General features: G+C 46.5%; 3 protein-coding genes across 6 annotated transcripts in view; 2 read left to right on the top strand and 1 right to left on the bottom strand.

Moving 5' to 3' along the window:
• Positions 1-50: 50 nt before the first annotated feature.
• Positions 51-13,860, top strand: ndufaf2 (NADH:ubiquinone oxidoreductase complex assembly factor 2). Of its 3 annotated transcripts, none has more exons than XM_076099466.1 (5): positions 51-255; positions 9,899-9,988; positions 11,021-11,061; positions 11,323-11,388; positions 13,211-13,860. In XM_076099466.1, the coding sequence occupies exons 1-5, from the start codon at positions 141-143 to the stop codon at positions 13,445-13,447; spliced, it is 549 nt and encodes a 182-aa protein (XP_075955581.1). In that variant the 5' UTR covers positions 51-140; the 3' UTR covers positions 13,448-13,860. The 3 variants fall into 3 exon arrangements, with proteins under 3 accessions (XP_075955581.1, XP_075955582.1, XP_075955584.1); XM_076099469.1 differs by lacking the exon at positions 51-255 and adding an exon at positions 4,987-6,334; XM_076099467.1 differs by lacking the exon at positions 11,323-11,388.
• A 1,132-nt stretch (positions 13,861-14,992) lies between these two features.
• Positions 14,993-17,095, bottom strand: smim15 (small integral membrane protein 15). 2 transcript variants are annotated; one of them, XM_076099470.1, is made up of 2 exons: positions 16,951-17,095; positions 14,993-15,686 (listed from the first exon to the last, which is right to left on the bottom strand). In XM_076099470.1, the coding sequence occupies exon 2, from the start codon at positions 15,653-15,655 to the stop codon at positions 15,431-15,433; it is 225 nt and encodes a 74-aa protein (XP_075955585.1). In that variant the 5' UTR covers positions 15,656-15,686; positions 16,951-17,095; the 3' UTR covers positions 14,993-15,430. The 2 variants fall into 2 exon arrangements, with proteins under 2 accessions (XP_075955585.1, XP_075955586.1); XM_076099471.1 differs by lacking the exon at positions 16,951-17,095 and adding an exon at positions 16,410-16,901.
• Positions 17,096-18,727: 1,632 nt separating this feature from the next.
• Positions 18,728-25,522, top strand: part of LOC142957558 (zinc finger SWIM domain-containing protein 6-like) — a 45,376-nt gene continuing 38,581 nt past the window's right edge. Inside the window, 1 exon segment of the mRNA XM_076099463.1 lies at positions 18,728-19,809. Coding sequence (XP_075955578.1) covers positions 19,377-19,809 — 433 coding nt within the window. The 5' untranslated portion in view covers positions 18,728-19,376.

Raw genomic sequence — 25,522 nt, 5'->3', positions numbered from 1 at the left:
ACAGCCGTCCAATCACAACACGGTTTATTCATTCTCCACCCAACACATGACATCTTGCATAAACAACCCGGTGAGAGGGCAGACATCTAGCAGGGGACACCAAATACATCCCGAATAACTGTCGGGTTAATCCTGTGAAGATGAGCAGGATTGCTGGAGTCCTGCGGCGTACGTTTGGAATAGTGCGCGAGCACGTTGGGACAGATACCTCGGGGAATAATTATTACGTAATCCCAAAACAGAAGACATGGACAGGTAAATTACGCCAAGTTGTGCTAACATCAACCAGCCGTGGATTAATGTCAGTTACAATATTGATCCACCCCTGCAGAGAAATGAAGATAGTTTAAAACAAAGCAGCTGTAATACTTAATTTAGCCTTTTTCTGTCTAAGACCCTTGTTTTCACCATGATAAACTTAGCTTTTGTTAACCAGTGTGTTTTACATCGCTTGCTACGGTTACTGTACTCTGATGATAGAATATTGATATTCCAGCGTTGTATTTTGTGTTGTGCATGTCACCCCTCTCTTCCTAACATGTGTTGTTGTGAATATGACTTTACCGTCACCCTTTCACTCTTGTTGTACAAAAAGCTCGCCGCTAGATGGAGCCACCGCCTCAATTGGAACATTCCTTTTATAGCGTTTTAATACGATTTTGTTAGTCTGCATTTAATGCAGCTCACTGCAGTTTTAACTCGTTTTAGGGAGTACAATGACGGCAGCTCCGCTGTCACTGGCCCTTCAGAGAGGGAAGAGTCCTCCACTGTTGCAGGCGAAATGATTACTTGTCTGCGGTGAGGATTTAGAAGGTCATATATCCCCAGTGAGACATGGCAGCGCTACAGTACATCGTGCTCAAGCCGAGCAGTAGAACTGTGTCATCAGGCTAATCCATGGTGGGAGACGCCAGTGGCGTCCTTCACACCGCCTCTGACTGAGAGAAGGCCAAGGACACGCTCCATGGCCTCGTGGCCTCAACATCCCGGGCTCACTGTGCGTCCTTCTTCCAGTTGTGCTGTCTTTCTCACAGAGCGTCTAGTATAGGGAGATGGAGAGGTGTTGGCCTCAGCAAGTCTTGATTTGAGAATCACAGATCAAGGTGTTTACGGGAAGAAGATACTGATATATTACTGGTACACTACACACACTGACTGTTGCTTTTACCAAATGACAACAAAACACTTCTCGGAAATTGCTAGTGACTGTCTGTATGATATCCACACCTGCACATGAATTGTCTAGGGGGAATAAAGTGATGCACTAAATGTGCGTAAATGCTGCTGTTCTTAGTTTAACTCATTAGCAAAATCCAGGCTTATCCCACTTTTCCCTTCTGTTTACCACCTTAGATTATCAGCAGGGGTCCTAAACAGACAATAGGAATCATGTCAGGGGTCACAGGTCAAAGAGCGCAACCTTTGTCTTGCACCAGACGTCAGTTGACCAGCCATGGTTGCCTTTGGCTTATTAGTAACAAAGGGTTATGATATTTACCAGAATGATTATGCCTGTGCAGTGCTCACTATTCCAGACACTGAATTTGTCCAATATGGGAAAAACACTCCACCACAGTAATCTGGGAATAATCATATCCCACCTACCCATGCTTGTGTTTGTCTCCCTCTCATGGTGCCACGTTACGCAACTTCGATAAAGCCTTTCTTTGACTAGCATGTTCTGAATAGTGCGAACATTCATCTGTACTTTTCTAAGAGGGTGAAACCAAGCTGTTTGTTTTTCCCTTTTGTTTTGCTGGAGAGGGACCGACCTCTGGCAGGTTGCAAACCCGCTTTTATCTAACTTGACTTTGTGCTTCACCTTTTCTCAGCAGTTTGGACGGGGAAACTTGCGCCCACCTCGTATTTATAATTCAGTACAAGGCTGCTCCTCCACCCCTGGCTGTCAGACTATTCAAATGAGACATCACAGAAGCCCATTTTCTAGCACGCTACGGGCTACCGTATCCACCGCCCAATCACGGTGACTGACACTGTGGAGAGGCTAGTCGGCCCGTAGAAGAAAAAAAAAAAAAAATGGCTTCCCAAACAAACGCACTCGTAAACGCCAGACAGGCACATACGCATACGCACTCATATACGTTCATAATAAACAAATGGAAATATATGGCACACACATTGTACTCTTCTTTTTCTTTTCTTTTTTCTGCCACTCACCCCGTCCAGCCTTGTGGAAATAAAGCAGATGCATTATTCAGTCCATATGTCTTGCTAAAGCAGGTTCTTTTTGATCTTAAACTGATAGGCCATGCGTGGGCTCAGGGCCTTAAGGCATGGACCGCAGGGCTTTCCACTGCAGCACATGAGTAGTGGTTGAAGTAGGTGAGGAGTCTCTCTCTCTCTCTCTCTAAACTCTGCCTACTTCTTCCATTCATTTGTCCATCCCTAGTGTTCAGTCAATCCCTCTCCACCTTTATCCATGCCTTGCTGCTCCCATCTTCTACCTCTCTCAGCCTGTTTGCTTTAGAAAACTGGGGCGTAAGCAATTCCGTGTGTGGCAGGCTACGTATGAGAGGACATTAAGGAAAATAAAAGCTTCATGTGACTCTGTCCCATCTGATCTTTAACAACTGGCCAGATTCCTCCCTATTGGTTGACCTCTTTTGTTTTTTCTCCGGCTAACCCTTCCTTCCCTAGCCCCTCCCCGTCATTGCTGCCTCTGGATTTTTCTTCTTCTTCCTTTTCCTCCTTTTTGAAGCCAGTCCAGTGAAGATTTCTATTCACAACATTAGAATAGTTCAGCAGTGTGTGTGGAGGGGCTGGGCCCAGCAGAGTGCTTTCTATCCCCCCTCTCCTCAGATGCTGCTGCTGCTGACATCAAAATGAAAAGGCCTGAGTCTGAAGTACACGCCTAGAGAGGCGGAATGTCTGTCTCCGTCTTTAGAAAAGGTCCAGCTAAAGAGGCCCACTGTGTGCTTCTGCCCCACAGAGAGAACCAGGCTATAGGCTGTGGAGCGCCAGTGATTGTTGTCTATGCCAGGGCAACAAGAGAAAAGCCACTGGCAATCTGGCCACTGGTCTTTAGAAGGCCTTTGCCTTGGTGTGTTGGCTCCATAGAGCTGAAGAGAGAATCTATATTCTTCCCCTCTATCTGTGCGCGTCTGTCCCCCAGGCCCGGCTCTGCCTCACACTGCATGGGGCGCCATGTCATGCTGCCCAGATGAAAGCGAGGCATTCTGCGGGATGGGCTCATTCGTCTTCAGCTTTGGGCCCGCAGCTTTGACGCCTGCCTTCCCTCCCTTTATTTAGGAAGAGAGGCGCACTGACATTATCGGCCGCTGCAGGCACATTTGAAAATAATTGCCTGTATGATTGCTATTTTTCTTACCTCTTTGAGGAGGTGTAGCCTTTGTCTCGGAATCAATGGCTGCTCAATACTGGACAGGGGAAAGGCAGTTTCCTTTCATGTCTCGGTGAAAAGGATGTATTTTTAGTGCTATTCATTTTAGCGGTGTGTGCCATGCAGTTTTAATCTATTGGTCCTCTCCACTGTGTGGAGAATGGAAGGGATTCAGAGGTTCTTCAGAGGTGCGCCACGCTGTTGCAGAGAAAAGATGCATTGACTTGTCGTCCTATCACTATCCCTCTCTCTTTGTCTATTATTTATTTGATTCCCCAGCTCTGTTCTATGAAGTGAAAAACTGAAAAGGCCTCAGTTCTGCTATTTCAGGATGGGTGACTCTGGGGATTGAGAGAGGAGGGGTGGGTGTGTGTGTGTGTGTGTGTGTGTGTGTGTGTGTGTGTGTGTGTTGTTGTATTAGTGTGTGCATCTGAGGTTGTGTGCTTGTGTGGCATAACAACTACACACTGTGTGTGTGTGTGTGTGCGGCATTTGTATCTGCTTTGTATTTTAAAAAGAAGAAAAAAAATCTGCGATTGTGTGTTTTCCCTCCACTTCATGCCCAAACACACTTAACACAACAACAGATGGCTGTGTGTCATCAGAGCATTGATTCAAGCCGCATATTTCCATGGAAAGAGTCACAGCGGAGAGAGACGAGGGTCCAAATGGCTGTTTATCCTGCCACAAGTCATCCCCAGGGTGTGATGAAGGAGGGTCTATCCTACTGTAGGACACCCAGTCGGTGTTCACGATGGAGCGGCTATGTCCAGGGCCGCCGCAGTAAATCACGTTAATTCATCAGCAGCTTTGCAATGCACGGGGTTTAAATGAAGGTTGTTTAATCATTATAGGAGGGGAAACCAAGTGGGTTTAGCTCATCTTGCTTTATACTGTTTGCCAAGTGTGTGTTTGTATGTGCATGTGGTGGAGCGTTATGGAGTGGCTTAACTACTTCATTAAAAAGGCATTTGAAAAAGATAGATGCCGAAAATGAGAAACAGGCACATTTATTTCTTATGGTAGAGGATCCCAAATGGGCCCAGCTCCAATATCAGTAGATCAAGCAACCGTGCAGGTCTATTGAGACACTGCATATCTACAGAAGACCTGTATCTATATGTCACCTGTCTCACTTTTATTTCAATGCGGGTCGATGACGCCAACAGAAGGAAGACAACAAATTAATCGGATTATTTTTTTCATTTGCCGTGGATGTGAGTCACTGTCCGGTGCATTCGTCTCTCTCTCTCTCTGTCTCCCTCTCTGGTCAGATGGCCGACGAGATGTTTTGACACCTCGGGGCTCCTTGTCCGTCAGAAACTCAGCCAGAAAGACTGACAGACGGACTGACCCAAAAGCAGACATCTCCCGGAGCCTGCCGCTGCTTATTCAATTCAGAATATTTTAATAAAGCAGACAGGCAGAGAGAAATAAGGCGAGGAGCAAGGGAGGAGAGATAAGGCCGAGGGAGATTCACAGAGGGTGGGGTATAGAAAGTGAGTGACAAAGAACAAGGGGGATGCTGACACATGGGGTGAAATTATAGAGTAGGGGGGGAAGAGTGGAGAGAGTGAAAGTGAAAGGAGGGTTTCTGGCAGAAAGAGGGTGAAATGAGTGGGTGGAACAGGCAGACAGATATAGGGGGAGAGAGGGAAGGTGGAGGTAGGTTAATGGAGGAAGAGTGTGTGGTGGTGGTGGTGGGACTGAAGGTGCAATGGAAGGAAAAGGAAGGGGGTTGGATGAGAGTGATGGAGGTGAATAGAAAGGGGTGGACAGCTTGGTGTATGGACATCACACGTATGGGCCTCAGAGGAGAGGGGGGGGGGGGTCCACAACGCTCCACAGCCTCACAAAGGACGCTGACTTCCTGGCTCGCCGTGGCCCTTTTCTATAACCTGTCGGGCAGGGGACAGACTTCAAGAGGATGGGTGGTCTTAAGTGGAAGGGGGTAAAGTGTCCCTTCCGCCCTCAAGTGTGCCCGCGTTTAGTTAAAAGTAACACACGGGGGAAATCAAGAGTATTCTTTTCAGCGTGTTATTGCTTTTTATATGAATTATTCCCCTCTGTTCTGCCGTGAGTCGCTCAAACCTCAGCGGGATCGACAGCAACAGGGACAAACAGAATGAGGGCTGAGTAAAAAAGTCGAGCAGCAGCAGCAGCAGGCCTACTTTACGCCTATAAGCTCCTCCTTTCACCAGAACCGATGCAAAACAGCGGCTGGCCTGTTCCCTCTAAACCTCATCCCACATCACTAGGTTCAGGGCTAATGGGTAACCATGGTTACAGGCCTCACACATCCCCTCCATTTTTTTCCAGGGGAAAAGAGAGAGGGAGACGGAGAGGGTGTTGGTATTGGTACCTGGTTGCCCTTGTATCGCTGATGCTTATCGGATCACTCCATCTTCATAAAGCTGTCCATTACCATGCAGGCATTGGTCCCTGGTCCCTCTCCAGCAGACAGCTCTGCTGGAGAGGAATAAACTAGGCTCAAAGCAGGCTGATGGGCTCGCTGCTTCAAGACTGCTTTTTGTTCCGCCACAGTGTCGGGCCTAAAACTCGCTGCTCGTCCACCGCCACAGCCGTGAAGACCAAGGAAGCTGCTCTGTTGTCTATCGAGAGGGAGAGCCCGAGTTGCAAGCGGGAGCTTTTGTCTGCCTTGCAATCTGTTCAGAGACGAGCGAACGTGGTGTGTTTTTTTTGTTTTGTTGTTGTTGCAGGATAGACGGCGGGGTTGATGACGAGGAGCATGAGACGTAGGTCCACCAGTTGGAGTCGGATGCAGAGAGCTCATTCTGTTTCGTTCCTGTCTTTGAGTTTTTAGGGCTCTCCGTAGACCCGGATGTTGCCGATCGAAGCGCGCTCCCCTGACATCTGCTTCCGTAATCAAAGGCAGGAGTGCAGGAGAAAGGCACACAGCGAGAGAGAGAGAGAGAGGGACAGCACAAGGTGCTCCAGAATGACATTGTGGAGGTGAAAAACCTCTCGGGTCGCCCCCAGCAGCACTCACCTGGGAGCTGATGTGTGAAGTCGGGGGTGTTGTGCGTGTGTGCGTGTGTGCGTGTGTGTGTGTGTGTGTGTGTGTGTGTGTGTGTGTGTGTGTGTGTGTGTTGAAGCAGGTGATGGAGTTTAGCGGGGTGTGTTCAGGGTTCAAAGAGCAACCCTCGGCGCGCATCACGTCTTATTCTAACGAACGGGAAGGATAGGCGTACCTGCTGTTTGATTGGCTCCCGACCCGGCTGCCAAGGCAACCCCCTCACCCGTCTCCTCCCTTCCCTCGCCCCTCCCCCCCCCCCCCCCCGGTTCCACAGCCGGGCTCACAGATGAGTCGCGCTCAGACAGGTGAGATGGCTCATGAATATTTATGCGGTGGGATTTCGTTCCTCCTGCCGCTGGCCCCTCCCCCTCTCCAATGCAGTGCTGCGTTTGTCCTTCACGGTAAGAGGCAGCATCCTCGCTCCTGTCCCTCAGGTTAATCTGCCTGCTCTCTAGTGTGTGTGTGTGTGTGTGTGTGTGTGTGTGTGTGTGTGTGTGTGTGTGTGTGTGTGTGTGTGTGTGTGTGTGTGTGTGTGACTGGTAAGTAAGTTTCCCCTAGTGAGTGATGAGAAGGCAGACCTGTCACAAAGGGGCCCGCTGAGATCGAGAGCTCCTAACACCTTTCACATCTCTCTCTGTCTCCCACTTCTCTCTCCCTCTCCCTCTCTTTGGCTCTCTGAGGCCTGAACTGTGAAGCAGAAAGATAGCTTACACCCAATTTGCTGACTGCCTGACAGATCTTAAAGTACAGACTATACGAAGCTAACATAGAGGATTATATAATTCAGTTACTCGTTCTATTGATAATCGGTGGATCTCCACTGATATTTTTCCAGTAAAAACAACAACAAAACTTACTGGTTAAATATTGTTAATGAAGCAAATTTTTTGGGGGGGGGGGCAGACGGAAGCAAACGTTCAGCTATATAAACTCCTCGGACATTTTTCATTATTTTTAACATTTCAATTTGAAAAATAATATATAAATAGTTGGTTGTATTTTTCATGCTGTAACATTTAGTAGTACTACAGCTTTTAGCTTTTTGCACATTTTATATCATTGTAATATATATATATTATTTAAAATTGTATTTATATTATTATTTTTTGACTGGATCAAACAAAGTAAGTAACTTTAAGACTTTGGGCCAAAAAAAAAAAAAAAAGACAGTAAAAAAAAAAAAAAAAAAAGTATTAATTAGTAATGACAGTAATTGTTGCTGTTGCAGGCGGCCCCCTGAGCTCAGAATTCACTATGCAAACAATGTGCCAGGCCAATTGTGTTATGCTACGTTACGTGAGGAGTAGGCCTATACGCAGTAAATCCATTCTTCAATAACACCAACGTCCACAAGTAATGTATGTTGCTTGTTATATCGTTCATCTTTCCCAGCTCATGTGAGATAATGCGATTGGGAAGAAGTGGTGCGTTCCTTTTGAACTTTTGTAGTTATATTTGTAGAGCGGTACGGTTCGTGGCCTTGGCCTATGTGTTGTTCTGCAGTTGTCCCAGCTCAGAGATTACCTAGAGAGCGAGATCCCCCCCCCCCCCCCCCCCCCACCAATGAGACCGACAAGCCTCCTCCCAATGCGTGTGTGGTGGGAGGATCAGCCGTGTTTCATAAATATATGTACATACTGTATTTGTTATTCAAATCCAGGGATAAAAGCCGTGGTGGAAGGGGTTTAGTCATGCTGCAAAAGCAACAAGACAAGAGGAGAGCCATGTTAGAGTGTGGTAGAGAGGAGGGGGGGGTACAACCTAGCGGAGAGATAGAGACAGAGGAAAAAGTGGGTGCCTCTCTTTATGCTTATTAGTTAGGCATTAGCTGTAGTTAAGCACATTGCTTTTGGAGACTGTATCATAATTGTACCATTTCCGTCTGTTGCCTCCCCCGCCAATGCAAACACGGATAGGATCTGTCTTATAATTAGCATACCTGTTAAACGTATTTGTGAGTATTGCCTAGAGAACGCAGCCTTTTGTTTGCTGGCAGTTATTTTTGTTCTGCTACCATGGGGGGGGGGCTTTTCTAAGAAAATCGTTTCTCAGAAGGGATCACAGGATGTGTTTTACACGATGCCGGGCCAGCGTCGCGGATAAGGTGACAGGACGCAGTGTTTTTTTGTCAGACCTGGATATAAGAAAACTGGAGCTGCAGAGCTGGAGCCTGTGAAGCCCTATAGTGACAATCTAGTGGGAGCCAACGCAGAAACCAAAGCAATAGCCTAATTAGCTGACCTGATTACTATATAGGCTGGATAAAGTATGGGAAGGAATCCTGCTCATAGGGCGTAATCACAGAGCAGCACATGCGTGAACAAACGTTTTTGTCTTCACGGGGGGGGACAGATCAACTTTTGGGAAGAGGGCACGAGCAAGCGCGGCCTTCCCGCGCGCACACGCTGACTCAGCCACTTTTGAGTGCCATCCTTCATCCATCCCAGCGCCGCGGCTATCTGTTATGGCTGAAGTAAACATTAAGGCCATCAGTCTGCCGTGTGCATGGAGGTGGTTGCCTCCATTTGTCCATGTCCAGTCAGCTGCGGAGAAATGGTGATGGAATCCTGACAGATTGTCTGTGTTTTGGAGCGTGTTGTTTTCCTTGCCCATCCATTTCTCTTCTCCGAGCCATGTTTGCCATGCATCATCACTCTCTCTCTCTCTCTCTCTCTCTCTCTCTCTCTCTCTCTCTCTCTCCCTCCCTCCTTCTACCCCCTCCTTCCTTGCCTCATCATTTCTTCGAGGGATGGGAGCGATGCACGGACATCCGGCTACCTGCGAGGAGAGACTATGGAAACACTTGTTAGTAGAGAACACTGTATAAAGACACAACACACCTGGCTCTTTCTTCTCTCGCTCCCCCTTATTCTGTCTCTATGTCCCCGTTCCCCCTGTCCCATCTACCTCCGTCTCCATGTCATTGCGTGCCAGCCGAACTTGTCTAATCAGCAGATTCGACCAAAAATAATTGGCGGTGGCCTTGCTGCTAGCGAGCGTCGTGCTGTATACAGATAGGGAGAGGAGCACTTAATATTCCACGCGGCTCGTGCCTCTCCTGTTCTCTGTGATATCTGACCTCTTTTGTCTCCGGCTCGGCTTGATGTTGATTTTTGGAGGGCATTGTTAGCCAGAGCGCCGCGATTGGAAGAGCCTGCGAGTGAGGGGGGCTGTGGTTGGTTGGGTTGAAGGGAAGGCTGATTTGCATAAAGGCTTAGCCCAGATTTGGAGCCACTCAGCGAGATCTGAGGAGAAGGGCCCGAGGGCCGCGAGGTAATCATCCATGGCCTGTCACAGTGCTGTCATCCCTCTGTGTATTTGCGTGTCTGTGCGTCTGTCTGCATCTCGCGTGTGTCTGTGCGAGCGGGAGACGGCGAGCCTTGTGCCCGCGCCTCTTTGTGTTTGTTTGTGTTCCGTTGCATTTCGTATGCACCGCCGTTGAGCATCTCTTGCTCCCCTCTTTCTCTACTTTTTTTTCAGTTTTTTTTGTGGTTTTCCAGGCAGGCTCGTTCGTGCCAAGCGGATGGTAGAGGCAGCCAATCCTACAGAATATGAGTACATCGAGGGCAGCATACCGATGGAGTGGGACGGTAAGTCTGGACCACAGCATCACTGTCACGTGCTTTAACTATCACTAACACGGATAAATGTTAACTGCAGAGCGGCCCAGCACGGTACACAAAGTGCTGCACAAAATACATGGAATAACAGATTCATGGCTGCATCTATTGGGGCCTCGGCTAATCCATTGATTCTTTTTTGTTTTGGTTGCGTTTCATACAGTGAGATGGGGGTAGGGAAAAGCGTATTCATGAGTTTATCAAAGACGCCTTCTGCTGGTGTTATACAACCGTGTCATGAAATAGTGTTTAAAATTTCTTACAACTGGATACAAACTGTTCCCTCTGTCTCAGACGGGCTTTATCCACCTTAAACCCCTCATCCTGCTTCGCCCCATCCCTCATGCATTTTCATCAGGATGCAAATAAGAGAGGGATAAAAGAGGCCCAGAATCCCTGCGCTAGCTGGAGGAAGAGTTAGAAAATCTCTCTCTTCTCTCTCTTCTCTCTCTCTCTCTGGCTCCCTTTAACCTGCTCTGCTGTGCAGCCAGCTCAGCCAAAATAGAGCTCCTTAAAAAGGAAAAAAAAAAGAAGACAGACACACAGTTCTACTCAGGAGGAGAGAGAAGGACAGAGCTACTGATGGAGAATGACAGAGTGTGTACTTTCAAATCCAAAGATCAGAGTCGATTCACACTGCCTCTTCTGAGACACGGCGCTCAGCGGCCCCGCTCTGCCTCCACTAAAGCAGCACTGGTGTGTTGAGCTTATCATGTTTATAACTTTTACCATTCTGCAGGTTTCCCCATGGTTCGCTAAGTGAAATGAAACTAAACAAAGTGAAAACCCCGGATACATTTCCCCCCCCCTCAACTAGCTTGGTTATGCACCGCGTTACTGTAGTGCCCCGAAACTCCAGTGATGCTATAGCTGCAGCCTTGAAATATGACTGCAGGTTTTGTTTGCGCAGCGTATGTTTGTGTGGGTGTTCTCACTCTTCTTTTTTTTTTCTTTTTTTTTTCTTTCTTTTTCCTCATCTCTCCTCCTCTTCCTCCTCTCCAGCTTGGATCCGAGGCAGACGGAAGGAGCCCCCCTCCGCCAAGGTACGTCTCCCCTCAGCCTCCCCGCTGTGCTGATGGTTGGACTCTGGGGGGCTGGTTACAAGGGAGGGAAAGAAGCAAGGAAAGGCTTTGATTTGTTTTTATCTTACCGTTTCGAACTGAATCCAGGAACTTTGGGGGACAGGTGTTAAAATAAACAGCAGCTGAAGTGCATTGATGGCGAGGCGGAGAGCAAAGACAGCCTCTGAACAAGGGGCTCACTGACACCATGTCCTAGTTTACTTTCTTTTCTTTTTTTTTCAGCAAAAAGCCTGCATCTCGGCTTTTTTGTGTTTTATTTCTGGCAGTCTCCAAGATGGGAACGGTGAAGTGAGAGCAGTTCCCCCCCCCCCCTCCCCTCGTGTACCTCTCACTGGGTTTATTGCTCTTTAAATGCGAGAATGCTGGAAATTATTTGGCCGGCGAAATGTGGGTCTATAGGAAATCCCTTGGAAGGCCAATACCCAGGCACTCCTTCTATCTGTCTGTCCTCTCTCCCTGCCAGTGGCCAATGCCATCCCCTGCTTCCATTGCCAGAACATTCTCTTCCAATTTTCTGCCTTGCGTCTGCCCAATAGCTGCCACCGACAGCTGGACAGTGTTGATGTGGCCAAGGCTTCACTCCCAGCACATTACCCTACCCCTTGTCACGCTCCCTCTCTTCCCGGTCCAAGCCGACATAAATTGATTGGATTAAATCCTGTCATTAACAGGCTGGAAAAGCAGCTCAGTATGTTTGTCTCCCTCCCCAAAGCGGGGCTTTTTGGCCACGGCTCGCCCCTCTCTTTTCCAGTCCTTCAGTTCTGCCAGAACACAACAGCATTATGCCCAGTCCCCCCCCCCCCCCCCCCCCCTTCCTTTTTGGCTTCTCATGCTAGGGAGAGGCTCACATCACTGGACACTAGCTGTGGCTCAAGTGGGTAACTATTCCACTGGTGAACTACAGCATGTTCGGGTTCTAAATGTTTCCATGAGCTGCAATGGCTGTTTTTTTTATTGCCTCCTGTCACGTTGGTTTACCGATCCGTTCCAAGCGCTACATTTTTAAACTGTTTAGTTTAACTGAACCCGTTGGTACTTTTTTTGAGTTAATACCTCATACACAGACGGACACATTTGTTCCTGGAAGCTTCCCAGTGCGACTTCGGGACTCTTCTGTTTTGACCGGTGAGCAGTTGACTTTTTGTGCCTTTCAGAGTTAGTTGATGGAAGGAGGGAAAGTTAGCACTGGTTTGGTTTTGCAGGACAGTTTGGAGGGTCCAACAAGTGATCTTGTAGTCACACTCCACTCTCTCACATCTTCAAGAAACCGCCACCTCAACATTGCCAACACCACAGACCTTTGTAGATGACGTCTGGTAGGGGTGGGCGATATGGCGCGAAAGTACCTTGAAATGTATCGTTATACTCAAAATAAATACAAAAACTACATATACCATGATGGGGGATTTTATCCATATCACCCACCCCTAAAGACCAGCATTTATACATGGTGTCACAGGCTATAACATGCCATATCTGGGTATCTGCAGGAATCCAGATCCCTCAAAAAGTAAGGCAATAGAAAGCCTTGAATTTGTTTACAAGGGTCTTGAATATCTGTCGTAGATGGCAACAATAGTTTAAACCTTTTTTTGCATATGGCTGCGGGCTGTAGGGAGGCTTCATACATCTATAATCTACAAGTGGGTTAGTTGTGACGGTGGATTGCATGAGCAGGAGGAGGAGTTTCAGTCAGCGGCATCAAACCTGTAGCAAACAGGACAGCGGGTAGGAAGCTCATCGATTCATAATGCGCTAAGTGTTGATTTCAGCAAAAACTTAAATCAATGCATTTTAATCGCTTAATCAATCCTCTGCCGCTTATCTGGGTCCAGGTCACGTAAACTGATCCTATTACGAGGAATTCTTGTTATGTAGCTGGGAAGCGCTGACAAAAATATGCCACAAATGTCAATAACGTCATATACTTAATAAATAATTCTAGGCCACATTATCCCTCCTGGTTTTCCATCATTCTTTGACAGGCGTGGCCATGAAAAAAAAAAAATGGCAATTGCATTCTATGATGTATTAAATTTAATTTGGTTGCCACTGCAGAAAACCTTGAATATGCATGTGCTGTACGTCCACCTGTGTGTTTTTTTTATAGGAGCTGCTGAAGAATGAGTCTTACAGGGAGAACATCAAACTGAAGGCCAAGGCGGTGGAGGAGAAAGATCTGGCCCTACAGGCTCAGGAGTATGAGGAAGGTCTGGTGGCGACTTTGGCAAAGACTGTGGCGAAGGGCCACGCATCCACCGCCGGCTTCGGCAAGCAGGAGATCAGCGAAGACCCCACCACCACTGCAAACACCTTCCAGCCCGGCTCCTGGCTGCCCAAGAAATAGACTGAGACGTCCACATGCACTGAGCCCGCTGTGATGTTTGATACAATCCAATAGAAAAAAACCCTGCAACAATAAATACTTCCTGTGTGAAACTGAAATTCACTTTCAGGTGAGAAACGAGAACTTCTGAGATGACCAGTTTGATCAACTCCTCTCTGTTTCACGGAGGAAGTATTTATTTCAAGGCTGTTTTATTGGCCTGTATTACATTATATACGCGTTTCCATTTTTCTAGTCCCGCTCTGTATATTGTATATAAGACAAGACAATAAGCATCGCTCATCTTGAAGCCGACTGGCCGGGACCACAACTGAAATGGTCGTACTTTCAGTAGTCAAGGAGTTCACCAACTACTGTATCATGTGTAAGGGATATTGTACATTTTCCAATAAATTGTAACTATTTTAATGAAATTGCCATTTACTTCGTACCAGTAAACTGAAAGGACAGACCTTAAGTATTTGGCTATATGACCAGAAAAATTGTGCAGTTGCTTTAAATATCCCTCAGTGAGCAACATTTGACATTGTAAAGATTGAAAAGCATTACTTGTTGAGGGAGCACGTGGAAAAGCATGTTTAATCCTGTTGGAATAACGTAAATAAGATCACGGTTGATTCTAAATTGAACTCATTGACGTCAGCTGAGGCCAGGAGGATGGTGCCATGAAACCGTGCTGGCATTAAATAGTGTGGTAATGTTTCTGTTTGTCATGGAGGTGGTGTCCACTGCCTGTAAATCACAAGTCAAAGGACTGAATAATGTTAGAGTATATTGATACCCAGTAAGAAGTCCTTTCACTTGAGATCAGAGTGCATGTTGGTCACAGAGTTGCTGGAGAAAGTTCAGTAGGGCTTAAAAAAAAAAGCAGCATAAACTAGGATCCTGGAGATGAAAACATAGTCTCCCAACTCAATATGATTGTCTAAATCCTCTGACTGAACCCAGGGAGAAATACAATTTCAAGAGAAATATGAAGAAATGTGTGCAGGTCCATCCGTCTACAATGATCTGTCTACACTGCTTCTTCACAAGAATCACAGTACCTATAAAAGTATCCACTTCACTGGACTTTGATGTTTTAATTTACACTGAGTCACAGTGAGTGTAATTTGTTTTTAATAAAACAAATAAGACTACCGAATTGAACACATATCTTTGCAAATACATCTAAATTTAGAGCATACAGTATACAAAAAATATACTAAATATTCTGAATAACAACCTGCCCAAAACAATCCTGGAACTCTCCTTTCAAGTCTATATTTAATAAAGGCACCTTTTACAGCCGTTACATAACTTAATAACCAGCAGTGGGTATTTAACCTAAATTCACTCATCACTGGTAAGTTCTTGTAACTTATGCTGCTTCTAAAGACAACTGGCTGCTCCATATTTGTAGAGAATTGTTTTGTTTGTCTTTTTTTTGACCACCAGTACATAAAAGCCCAGTTAAATGCACTCTGGTACAATTAAACATTAGGGGATGAATACTTTAAAAGTAAAAGCACTCCAGAGTCCAATATTAAATGCACAAAGAGGAAATTAGATTTTCTTATCAACCATGAAAACTTTATTGATTAAAAAGTTAAGTATTTGGGATATTTTGGGGAAAAGTTCCAGTATGCTCATTAAATCGTCAATTCAGCAGAACACGGACGCTAACAATGGAATGCAAGGTGTTTCAACAGCTGCACAATATTATCAGTGGATTCCTGTACAATAACATCATACAGAGGACCACTGTGCTCTAGCTGACCAAAGTCCCACTGGGACGAGCCTCCTTCGGGCAGTATTGTTCGTCTCAGCACTGTTAGGCCCGCGGGGCCAGACTCCTGCCCTGGATATGAGGCGTAGTGGCCCAGTGCTGACAGCAGGGCTGGGACAACGAAGGGCACCATGTCATTATTGGAATAAGGAGGACTGCGAGCGTGGTGGTTGCTCCTCCTTTTTTTTTGGTATGCCCTCATTCTACCCACAGGCTTAGTCTTTCTTGATCCTCTTGGCCTTGGCTATGTTTTCCTGACGTTTCTGCTTTTTCTTCTGTTCCCGGTCACGTGCCTCAATCATTTTGGCCAGTTTCCAGGACAGCAGTGCACTGGCAATGAAGAGAGGTGTGAGAGCCAGGATGACAGTGGTGAGGAAACCGTAGGGGTCTTTGGCAGCCCATTCCACCACATACTCTGCCCATGCCCGAACGTCAATCATCCTGGTCGGCAACAATGAGGCTTACACAAACCTGAGAAAGGGTACCAGGGGAGAAAGCGGTGAATAATCAAGGCAGAGTGATTTGTGGAAAAAACACATATATAACAACAAGCAAAGGGTTATTGGTTTTGGACTGCTGGTTGCATAAAAAAAAGCAAGATGACAAAGCTACATCTGGTTCTTTAAAACTGTGGTTAGTTAGTGCTAGCATTACACCAGATATATAACTGGTCAGGCTAAGCAGCAATTTGAATAGTTGACAATGGTACTTTCTCACATTGATGCAAGAGAATAAAGCGCTATATACAGGCAATATTTTGGGGCTTCCTGGTGGCGTAATGGTTAAGGCACATAATGTGAAATAGTAGTAGTGGTTATTTAGTCAATCAAGTCATAAAATCTCAAATACTGCTGAATCAAGGGTAATTGGACTCAACGTAACTATATTCAGAGTTTTTCGTCAATCGTTAATGATACATCTTCGACGGATGAAATAAAATGATACATACATTATAATAGTTTGTTAACGTTACTGCATACGACACTGACAAAACACCCCTGACTTAGTAACACAAGTCAGTATTGACACACAATACAGACTTCTGAAATTAAGGATATTAAATAAAGTCTTTAGTCACAAAGAAATATAAACTGGCCCTGTATGTCAACTACCGTTAGCTGTAACGTTAGCTGTAACGTTAGCTAGCTAATTCCCAATTAACTCACTGGGGTCAACATAGGAAGCTTACATTACATTTTGAAACATGTTATCACGCCATGGACCATCTTTGTCACAATGTTACCGACTGGCATCACTGTCATGATACATTAAGACATCACTATGGTTGTATAAAGCCAGTTATTGTAGATTATTGCTACTTGTTGAGCGCACCGACTTGACAGTCCCTCGCAAATTGCTAATGATCACAAGCTACTGGCTAACTAGCATCAACCCGAGTCGAAGCTAGCATCAGTAAGCTAACGCTACATTCTGAAAACAGTTACAAACTATTTACTCTGGCAACAGCCTCATACACACAGGCTTATGTGACACATTGACCTTGTCTGCCACTAGGATTAGATCTAAATATATGAGACACAGATGATAGATTTACATTTTGTACTAACGTTAGCTAAGCAAGCTAACCCCCGCCCATCCATAACGGCCTAACTTTAGAGCACTGACAACCGGCTAAAGGCGTAACCACAATGCATATGAACGTGACGAAACAACGAATCTGTACATTTCATAATCAAGTGGTGCCGAAAACAAACTAAATACAAAATAAAGTTACCAATGTGCAGAGATGATGTTTATATCCACGATAATAAGTACCAGCTCCTCCCTATTCCAGGAAGTGTAACGTTAGCTGACGTGGTCCCGGCTCGTGATTGGATATGACGCGTTCCTGGAAAGATGGGACATGTAGTCCTTTAGGCTTAGCAAATGGATTTATAGATGATCAAAATACAGGGTATAAAAATGATGCAGTAGTTAATGCGGTGCTTTGGCTATACTATTGCACACTATTCCATAGAAATTGGGTACCTGTACAGTGTTATAGAAGAGTGAATGAAAGCAGCAGGATGGTCATAACACTATTTTATTGTTGTTGTTGTTCTTTTATTGTTAAATAATTTTAGGAACATGAATAAGTGGTCAAATGTGAGTTGAAAATAACTTTGCAAGGGTGAGCCATACGCTTAAATACTGTGAAATCAAAGCATTTGAGAATGTCTTATTTATCGAGGGTGCAGAGTTTCAAATGTGAATGTCAGTGAAAAGAAGTAAAATGTTGTGTCTCTGAGAGGAAGGAATGTGTTGGATTATGATCAGTTTATAAAAGTAAAAGTGTGGGTATAGCTCTCTGGTCTGCCAGGGTTCCCTATAGAAAGAATGCGTGTGTGTGTGTGTGTGTGTGTGTGTGTGTGTGTGTGTGTGTGTGTGTGTGTGTGTGTTTTCCATCATGAACATCCTCCAAAACAATGTCTGCTGGACAGTGATTATTGTAAAATATTGGATACAGATTAACAATACAAAACACAATGTGGTGGACTCTGATACTAGACATAGAATCAGATGACATATAGGCTAGCTGTTGAAACGTCTGGTAATGTGTGGAACTGCTCTGTCTGAAGAATAAAGCAAATGAAAAAGCAATAGATGTGTAACAAAAAAAAAGAAAAGAAAAAGGCTCCATTGGCCCTCTGGGAAAAATGGCTAACATAACAAAAACGGACCTGCTGGCTTTGTGAACTTCCTGTGGGGAAGTATTGAAACCAAATCAGGTTAGGCCACATCTGCTCTGTCCATACAGCATGGATCACTTTCAGAGCAGTTCAAAGGCCAGCCTTTTAGATCTACTCACAGTGGAAGGAGCGGGGCAGCTGCGAACACATGCAGAGGACAAACACATTGCAAACACACTTTCTGGTTTGCCAGCATAGTTCGTGGCCAAGTTTTTATAGACAATCTAAAAACACATCTCCAATCTGGTGTTTTTTTTGGTTATATACTTATAATCATTAGCTTCTGTTACATGTCTCACTAGGCAGGGAGAACCCAGGGGGTGGGCAATGCAGCCGCACCCTAAACCCAATGACTATTTTTCTCCGACAGAAGTGGGCCCCCTTTTCATGACGCAGCTATTCAACTAGCATTAACAACAGACAGGAAGCAGGACCATAAAATGACTGCACCACAATAGTAAAACCAGCTCCTAGTGGTGTGTGTCATAATGATTACAAGAAAATTCACAAGTCTGGCCAGACATTGTGGAATTTCCAACATCATTTGAATATTTTTCTGTTGATAGACTCAACTGCTGGTGTGAGTGTAGAGCAGAGAGCGTGACTTTTCAGTTTAAAACGTTATTGTAAGCAATCCAAGATGATCCATGATGGCATCACCAGGGTGCTTTGCATTTATACTAATCTTCATGTGTAAAGATCAGAGGAGCGCTCCTTTAAACTTAAGATAAGGCCTAAATGGTCAGTGTGTGTGTGTGTGTGTGTGTGAGAGAGAGAGAGAGAGAGCGAGCTTGTTTTTCAAAGTGTTAGTGATTAATTGTCCATAGGCGGCAGCATAGTTAACCGATGCCAGACAGCTGACCAAAATGACTGATTAGTGGCTCCAGAGGACAAGCATGTCCAGCTCCATATCTTCATGCTCCTCCTCCCACGCCCTTTCTGTCTCTGACAGCTGAGAGTCCTTTGGACTTAAGCCTCGAAAACAACCATCACGTTGTTTTTGAAGAAGCTGGAGCCCGGGGTGGTAGCACAGGCTCCAAAGGAAAGGAAAAAAAAAGTCCGCTTTCTTGCCCCCTTTTACCCCTGTGGGAAACTGCGAGACCGCCCCTGGATTAAGTCCCCGCCTTTAAACTCAAATAAGAAGGAAACTTCAAAGGCCGTCGGCCGCCGGGGCTCCGCCCTCGCGCTCCCGAACGGCTTCACAAAGGATTTGCCGACGTTCGGGAATTCCGCCTCCAGTTCCTTTTATAGCGCCACTCGTGCGCTGGCAGCGCTCCAGGATCCCGCCCATCCCGGTTACTTTGACAACACAAAGGACTTCACGGAACTCGCAAGCGCCGCCTCTCTTTCCCAAATAAGGGCAGCCTCTCCATGTACGGCAAACAATCGGTGCGAGATTGCCCTTTTCTCTTCCTTATCCCGTTTATATGATCGGAGAGGAACTGCGCTTCAGGTTGGAAGCGGTGCGATCATGGCCGAGCGAGTCCAGCAGCCCCCAGCCAAGCGGCTCTGCTGCAGGCCCGGCTACAACCCGGCGTGCAGGCAGGGGCAGCGGGCTGGAGGAGTCCTGTGTGGCGGCGCGGGGTCCGCTCCGGGAGGGTCGGGGAACGGAAAAACGCACAACCCCGAGTCGTTGCTCGACATCGCGGCGCGCAGAGTCGCGGAGAAGTGGCCGTTCCAGAGGGTGGAGGAGCGCTTCGAGAGGATCCCGGAACCCGTCCAGCGGAGGATCGTATACTGGTCGTTCCCGAGGAGCGAGAAGGAGATCTGTATGTACTCCTCTTTCAACGCCGGAGGAGAGGAAAGTGGAACTAGCGGGGACAATAATGACGAGACCCAGCTGCCTTTCCTACGGGGTGTCACTCTGCTGGAGGGTGGCTGGGTGGACAACGTATTGCAAGTCGGTGAGTGGACTATACCGTTACAGAAAGGCAGGAAAACCGCCTACAATAAGCAATAACTCGCACTGTTTGCCTTTTTCCCATGGAACCGTGCCACACTTTTAGAGGGCTTGTGTTAGCCTTATAGCGTTGTGTGTTATAAACAATGCAGGGTATTTCCACGCCAGTCTTTCAGCTTGTGTGAGAATAGCCTATTTTCAGACGAGCCCGTAATAGTAGCCCACTTCTCCCCTGTTTTCGCCCACTGAGCTGCGCGCATTGAATTGCCCAGAGCCATCCCAATTGGAAGCTTAGCACTTTGTTCCTATTTTTATGTCTTTCCAGCTCTCCATGCCCCCACCAATGGGTACGCAGACAAAAGCCCCCTATATCTTTTCACCGCTGGCTAAATAGACGATATTTAGAAAGGGTGGGAGGGACGGTGATTTAAAGCCACAGTGCTTCTATTTTGTTTGCCAAACACCTTTTGTGAGACCGACTGAAGCTTTTTTTTCTGTTTTCCTTCCCAATATTCAGTCAAAGCCCAGGCTATATGCAGCTGGTAAAGGCAAAGACACATTTTTTCCCCCTGTCTGCTGCATTATTTTTTTGGTAAACAGAGGTGCTGTAGGCTCAGCAAACCCCCCTGCCTGCCTGCCTGCCTGCCTCCCTGCCTGCCTGGCTGGCTGGCTGCCTTTGACAGAGCCACAATATTTCACTGCAATCGTCAGTGCAATAGACTCAGCTGTCAATCCGTCTCCCCACCCTTGGAAACGGTTCAGGATTCTAATCCCATTACCCTCCCCAGTTCATCTGAATCTTAATGCATTCTGCAAACAAGATTTTATGCATGATCTTCTTCCTCCTCCCTCCCTCACCCTCCCTATCTCTCTCTCTCACTTCTTGGCTTACTATCCCTCCAAAGAATCTGTGTGGAGATGGCTTCAGCTCTTGTGGGCTTGGAGAATGTGCAGTGCACAATAGTAGCCATGGAGCAGACAGACAGGCAGGCAGCTCTCCCTCCCTCTCTGGCCTGTTTACCAGATTCCCCAGCATTAGACTCATTTATGTGCTCACTCTCTTTTGGGGCTTGAGGGTTGCTGAACACTCAGCACAGGGTAAAATAGTGTACGGCGTCAGTGAGGAGTTTCGCGTAAGTGTGTGATTTGGAGAATATAGTCCGAAATAGTGACAAAGAGGGGAATGGGGGTCATTTTCTTTGGCCATGCATTTGTTTTTGTGTGTGAGAGAGAGAGAGAGAGAGCGAGAGAGAAAAGATTATACGTGGGGGTTTGATAAACACAGAGGGGGATTGTGCATGCATCTGTGTGTGCATGTGTGTGTGTGTCTTCGTCTGCACGGGCTGTCAGTCTCATCCTGCATGCTCACAGAGAGAGGAGGATGACAGGCGAGTACACAGCAGGAGGAGGAGGGCATGTTATGCTGATTGCAATTTTCGCCCCAGAATTTTTTCTTCTTCTTCTTCTTCTTCTTCTTCTTTTTTTTGGGGGCTGTGGAAAATAAAGCCAAGGAAGAGGAAAAAAATGATAAATAAAAGATGTAATCTACTCCAGGGGACAGGCAGCCACTGGAGGATGAGGGCTTAAAAGCAGGGCAGCATGGGAGGGGGGCTGTCAGCCACATCACACACCACATGTATTGGCCCCATCAAACGCATACAGTAGGTCTGGCCTGGGAAAAAAAAAAGTGCAGGGTGGTTGTGAGGGTGTGTTTGTGTGTGCACACAAGCGTGCATTGGCTTTGTGTGGCGTCTGGTGTGTGTGTGTGCGTGCTGTCAGTGGGATGGCATTCAGTGTTGATGATGAAAGAGAGTAGAGCAATAGAATAGATGCTGAGGTTATTGTGTATGGGGGGGGAAAGCTAATATACTTGAATGGATCTGCTGTCGCTGTATTCCTTTCCTCCCCCTCTCATCTCCTCCACCTCCCTCTCTCTCCCAAGTGAGCAGCTATAAAACTCTCCATATTTACTCCCCTAAGGCCAACTACCAGCCCCCAGTCTCCTGTGATTATTTATCTTTTTCTCAAAGACATTAATCACACGCTTTTTCCTTTCCCCCCCCCCCCCCCCCCCCCTCCTTCTCTTTCTATATATCAGTGCTGCAGAGGGAACGGATAGTGGGGGGGGGGCGTTTAAGGGGAAGAGCAATAGATCGGGTGATATCAAGAAAAAGAAGGGAAGCCTAGAGGGAAAAAGTGGGTGGAACATGCAAAAGAGGAAAGAGGCATTGAAATGGTGATTGCAAGAGAAGGGGATGTCTGAAAGTAAAGAATGAAGCGCGGAGAATGGGAGAGAGTGAGATGGATGGGTTGTTCTTCCTCCCATGCGAGCTCATCTGTTCCGATGCCAGCCTCCGAGATAAATATTCATATACGAATGCGAGTGTTATCCAGCGGTCCGCTGCTCCTCCTGTTACAGCAGTGTTATAACAAACCCGGCATCCAGCCCTCTTGCGCTCCTTTTCTACTGTCGAATCCGTGATGAATTTGTCAGCTGCTGAGCAGATAGCGGAACACATACCTGACCTCAACCTGTATGAAAAGGCCCTGTGTGTCATAATACGTCCAGGACGGCAGATGAATATAATGAAATATGCACACGTACTTGCATAACAACCGCCGCCTGTCTTGAAATTTGACATTGTCATGAGCCGATCACAGAAACATCAATATGTCTTCTTTAGCTCGTCCATCAGGCCGCGCCGTAACTGAGCGTCATGTATCGGCGACGAAAACTTCCAGAGCTGCCCTGCTCTGATCGCAGCATCTGTTCTCCAGCCCCCTTAGTGCAATTTAGACTTGGCAGCTCATCACGCTGAAAGGAAGGCTAGTATTATGGTGCCCCGTCCTCTAATTATAGAACCCTAATCCTATGGCTCTAACATGGCATGACAAAGCATGTTTGCACTTCATTACCCGCCTGTTTCAGTCCTCCAGTCTGGGTCAAGTTCATCCCCTCTTCTCTCATTCATGTACGACATGTCCTGTCCTCCGCTCCTCCCCCTTTTGACCCCTCGCCCCCCATATTTCTAACTCCCCCCCCCCCCCCCCCCCTCTATCTGTCTTCAGGGCTTTGTGCCAGGAGGTAAATAAACCATAACCCCCACCACCACACACACCACCACCTCACTCTCACTATCCTCTTACCGTAAGCCCCGTGTCCCTATGGAGGGACATACTGATGCCTGGCATATGTTGCTCTCTGCAATGTCATTAGCGTGAGCTACATGCTACAGCCGATTTATCCAGCTCCCCTTGTTAGGCTAATTATTCACATGAAGCTACATGTCATTTTATCATGCTGCTGCCCCAAATCTGGGTGATGAGGTTGTCGAGGGCTGTTTTTAAATTCAACTAGAATGAAAGCAGATATGCATATCCCGTAGACTATTTTGGTGTATTTTCCATTGGACTAGATAGCCTATATTATTTTTGCCGTTCCGCTGCTGAAAATATCACTGAATGTCCATGGCAGTCATGCCGGTTTGAGTGTGAATGTCATCCTCCTCTGCTCCACCTATTTCAGAGGCGACTATGTGTGTGTCTGTCTTGGGCTCCTGCACGCTCATAACTCAGGTTAATTTGTTCACGCTCGGGAGAATCTTAATTAGGTTTCTGCGTCATCTACTCTCACTCTCTCTTTTTTATCATGATGTCAATGAAACGGTGAAATAACAACCGGGGCTGGAGGTTCCCTGTTTTTTGACCTATTTACTTTTCTTTTTTTTTTTCTCTCCCAGTAACACGGATTTTGAATATCCTAACACAGGCTCTGCTAAATCTTACGCTTAGCTCGTAAAAAGCATGCTTTAGGAGCCGTGTGTCGACTCATTTCCTGTTGACTTTGATACATGTGTGCTTAGCATTCAGGCACAACCGTGTGGCAATATCAGACATAATTCACAACAATACAACACATAGGCTCAGACAACACCCTCAAAACGAAAGGGCTGATAAAACAACAAAGAATATTTGCACACACTCGTAGGTTATTGTTTGGGCGACAAAAGCGGTGAGCCAAATTCCGAGGAGAAATCTGCTCCACTTACAGAGGTGGTGTGACACGGAGCATGTTTGTGCGAGAACACACTCGTGCACAAACACATTTTTGCACTCTGGACTTTTTTTTTTATTTTTTGGACTAAGAATTCACAAGTCTTTTCAAAGGGATCAACATTTCAAGTATTTCGTCCACGAAGGTGCAGAATGTAAGATGCTAAACGTAAATCTTGCACGAGCATGTTGTCTGCGAGACGCTATCAGGCCGAGCTGGATTTTTATTTTGCTGGGTGAGGGCTCGTTGTTTTTGTTTGTGGGTGGGCTGTTTCTTTTCATGTGGGCGGAACTGGTTTTTATTTTCCTGTTAGGTTTGGGGGAAATCCTTTATCTTTTTTACAATGCCCGTCGAGATTGAGCCCACATGCCTGCCACCAGAGACACAGAGAGAGAGACGGGACACATGTGCTGTTTAACTGTGTGAAACCAATACGTTGTAAAGAGGCAGGACTGAGATGCTGACACACAAGACTTTTATTAATCATTCCCGCAAAAAGCGTTTGATGTTACTCTAAATGATAAGCGATGGAGCAGTTAAGAATCGGGCGAGGTAAGCCTCAGAAGTCGGTTGATCAGATGCCGTTTGTGGACCGAGCTCTTAGGTGAGAGCGTTGGAGGAGCAGTGATCCTGGATCCGGTGCCTCAGGTCTACCCCCAGCCATGTGACTCTCCCTGGGCTTGTATCGTCATGGAAACATGGCTGAGCCGAGAGCTAGTGTAAACAAATGGCCGTCCAAGAGGGAGGAGAGAGAGAGAGGGAGAGAGAGAGGGAGAGGGAGAGGGGCAGCAACCGCATCCATGTGTAGAGACATTGAGTCTTTGGGGAAAGTGCTCTCCCTGACTGACTGTGTGCATCTGAGAGCAGCAGATTCCAGGCCTTTGTCCCATTATGTTGGCTGACTGGGAAAAAGATAGGATACGTTTCAGCTGCCGCTTAATGGAAATGCGCTAGCTTAGCTTAGTGTTTCTTGGTGCGAGTGTGTGCACATGAGGTTTTTACAGACACAATATTGTGCATCATTTATTTTTCTGCTAAGTAACATTGCTCGGTGTTGGATAATAATAGGTAATGAGTTATTGTTTTGTTTCTTGCTGCACGGAATATCTTCCTTGTAAACTGAAGTTAGAGTAAGCGTCACTGTAAATCTGAAATGTGTTTACGTGATAATTACTACCATTCTACTCCTAATGAGTTTCAGGGCAAACTCAGTTTCCGCCTTCGATTAATCACAGACGGACAGTTTTCTGTCTGGGTGGCCTCGTCACAGATTGAACCCATAAAGCAAACCCTGACGTTGTGGTGCTGTGCCCATGAAGTGGGTGAGATGACCAGTGGTTCTTCGCCGTGCTCTGTCATGTTCCCACCGCGTCAGAAGTTTCCAGAAGGTCCCAAACCTTGACACAGCCCCAACTCCAAACTCTAACCAACCCCAGATCCAGATGTGCCTCCAGATAGATTATTCCCACCACAGACCATAACTTCCTCGAGCCAGCCGTGTTCCACCTCCTACACCCAGCCATAACGGTCCCGTGCTCTTCACTTTTCCAAGACTGTACCCAAGATGTACCATTAGACGGGGCCCTTCTGCCGTCTCGAGCAAGCTCGGTGGGCCTTATTTCCAGTCCTTCCACCTGACTGGAGCCAGCCTCCCTCCCAGTCC

This window comes from Anarhichas minor, unplaced genomic scaffold (genome assembly GCF_050575085.1).
Source record: "Anarhichas minor isolate MPS153535 unplaced genomic scaffold, ASM5057508v1 ptg000025l, whole genome shotgun sequence".
Classification (NCBI taxonomy): Eukaryota; Metazoa; Chordata; class Actinopteri; order Perciformes; family Anarhichadidae; genus Anarhichas; species Anarhichas minor.
Note: the sequence above shows the minus strand (reverse complement) of the source record. Positions and strands in the feature narration are given on the sequence as shown.

Coding starts and splice junctions, on each gene's coding strand:
- ndufaf2 (XM_076099466.1), top strand. CDS start 141: ATGAGCAGGATTGCTGGAGTCCTGCGGCGTACGTTTGGAATAGTGCGC. Junction 256..9,898: donor AAAACAGAAGACATGGACAG/GTAAATTACGCC, acceptor GTGGTTTTCCAG/GCAGGCTCGTTCGTGCCAAG. Junction 11,389..13,210: donor TCCAAGATGGGAACGGTGAA/GTGAGAGCAGTT, acceptor TTTTTTTTATAG/GAGCTGCTGAAGAATGAGTC.
- smim15 (XM_076099470.1), bottom strand. CDS start 15,655: ATGATTGACGTTCGGGCATGGGCAGAGTATGTGGTGGAATGGGCTGCC.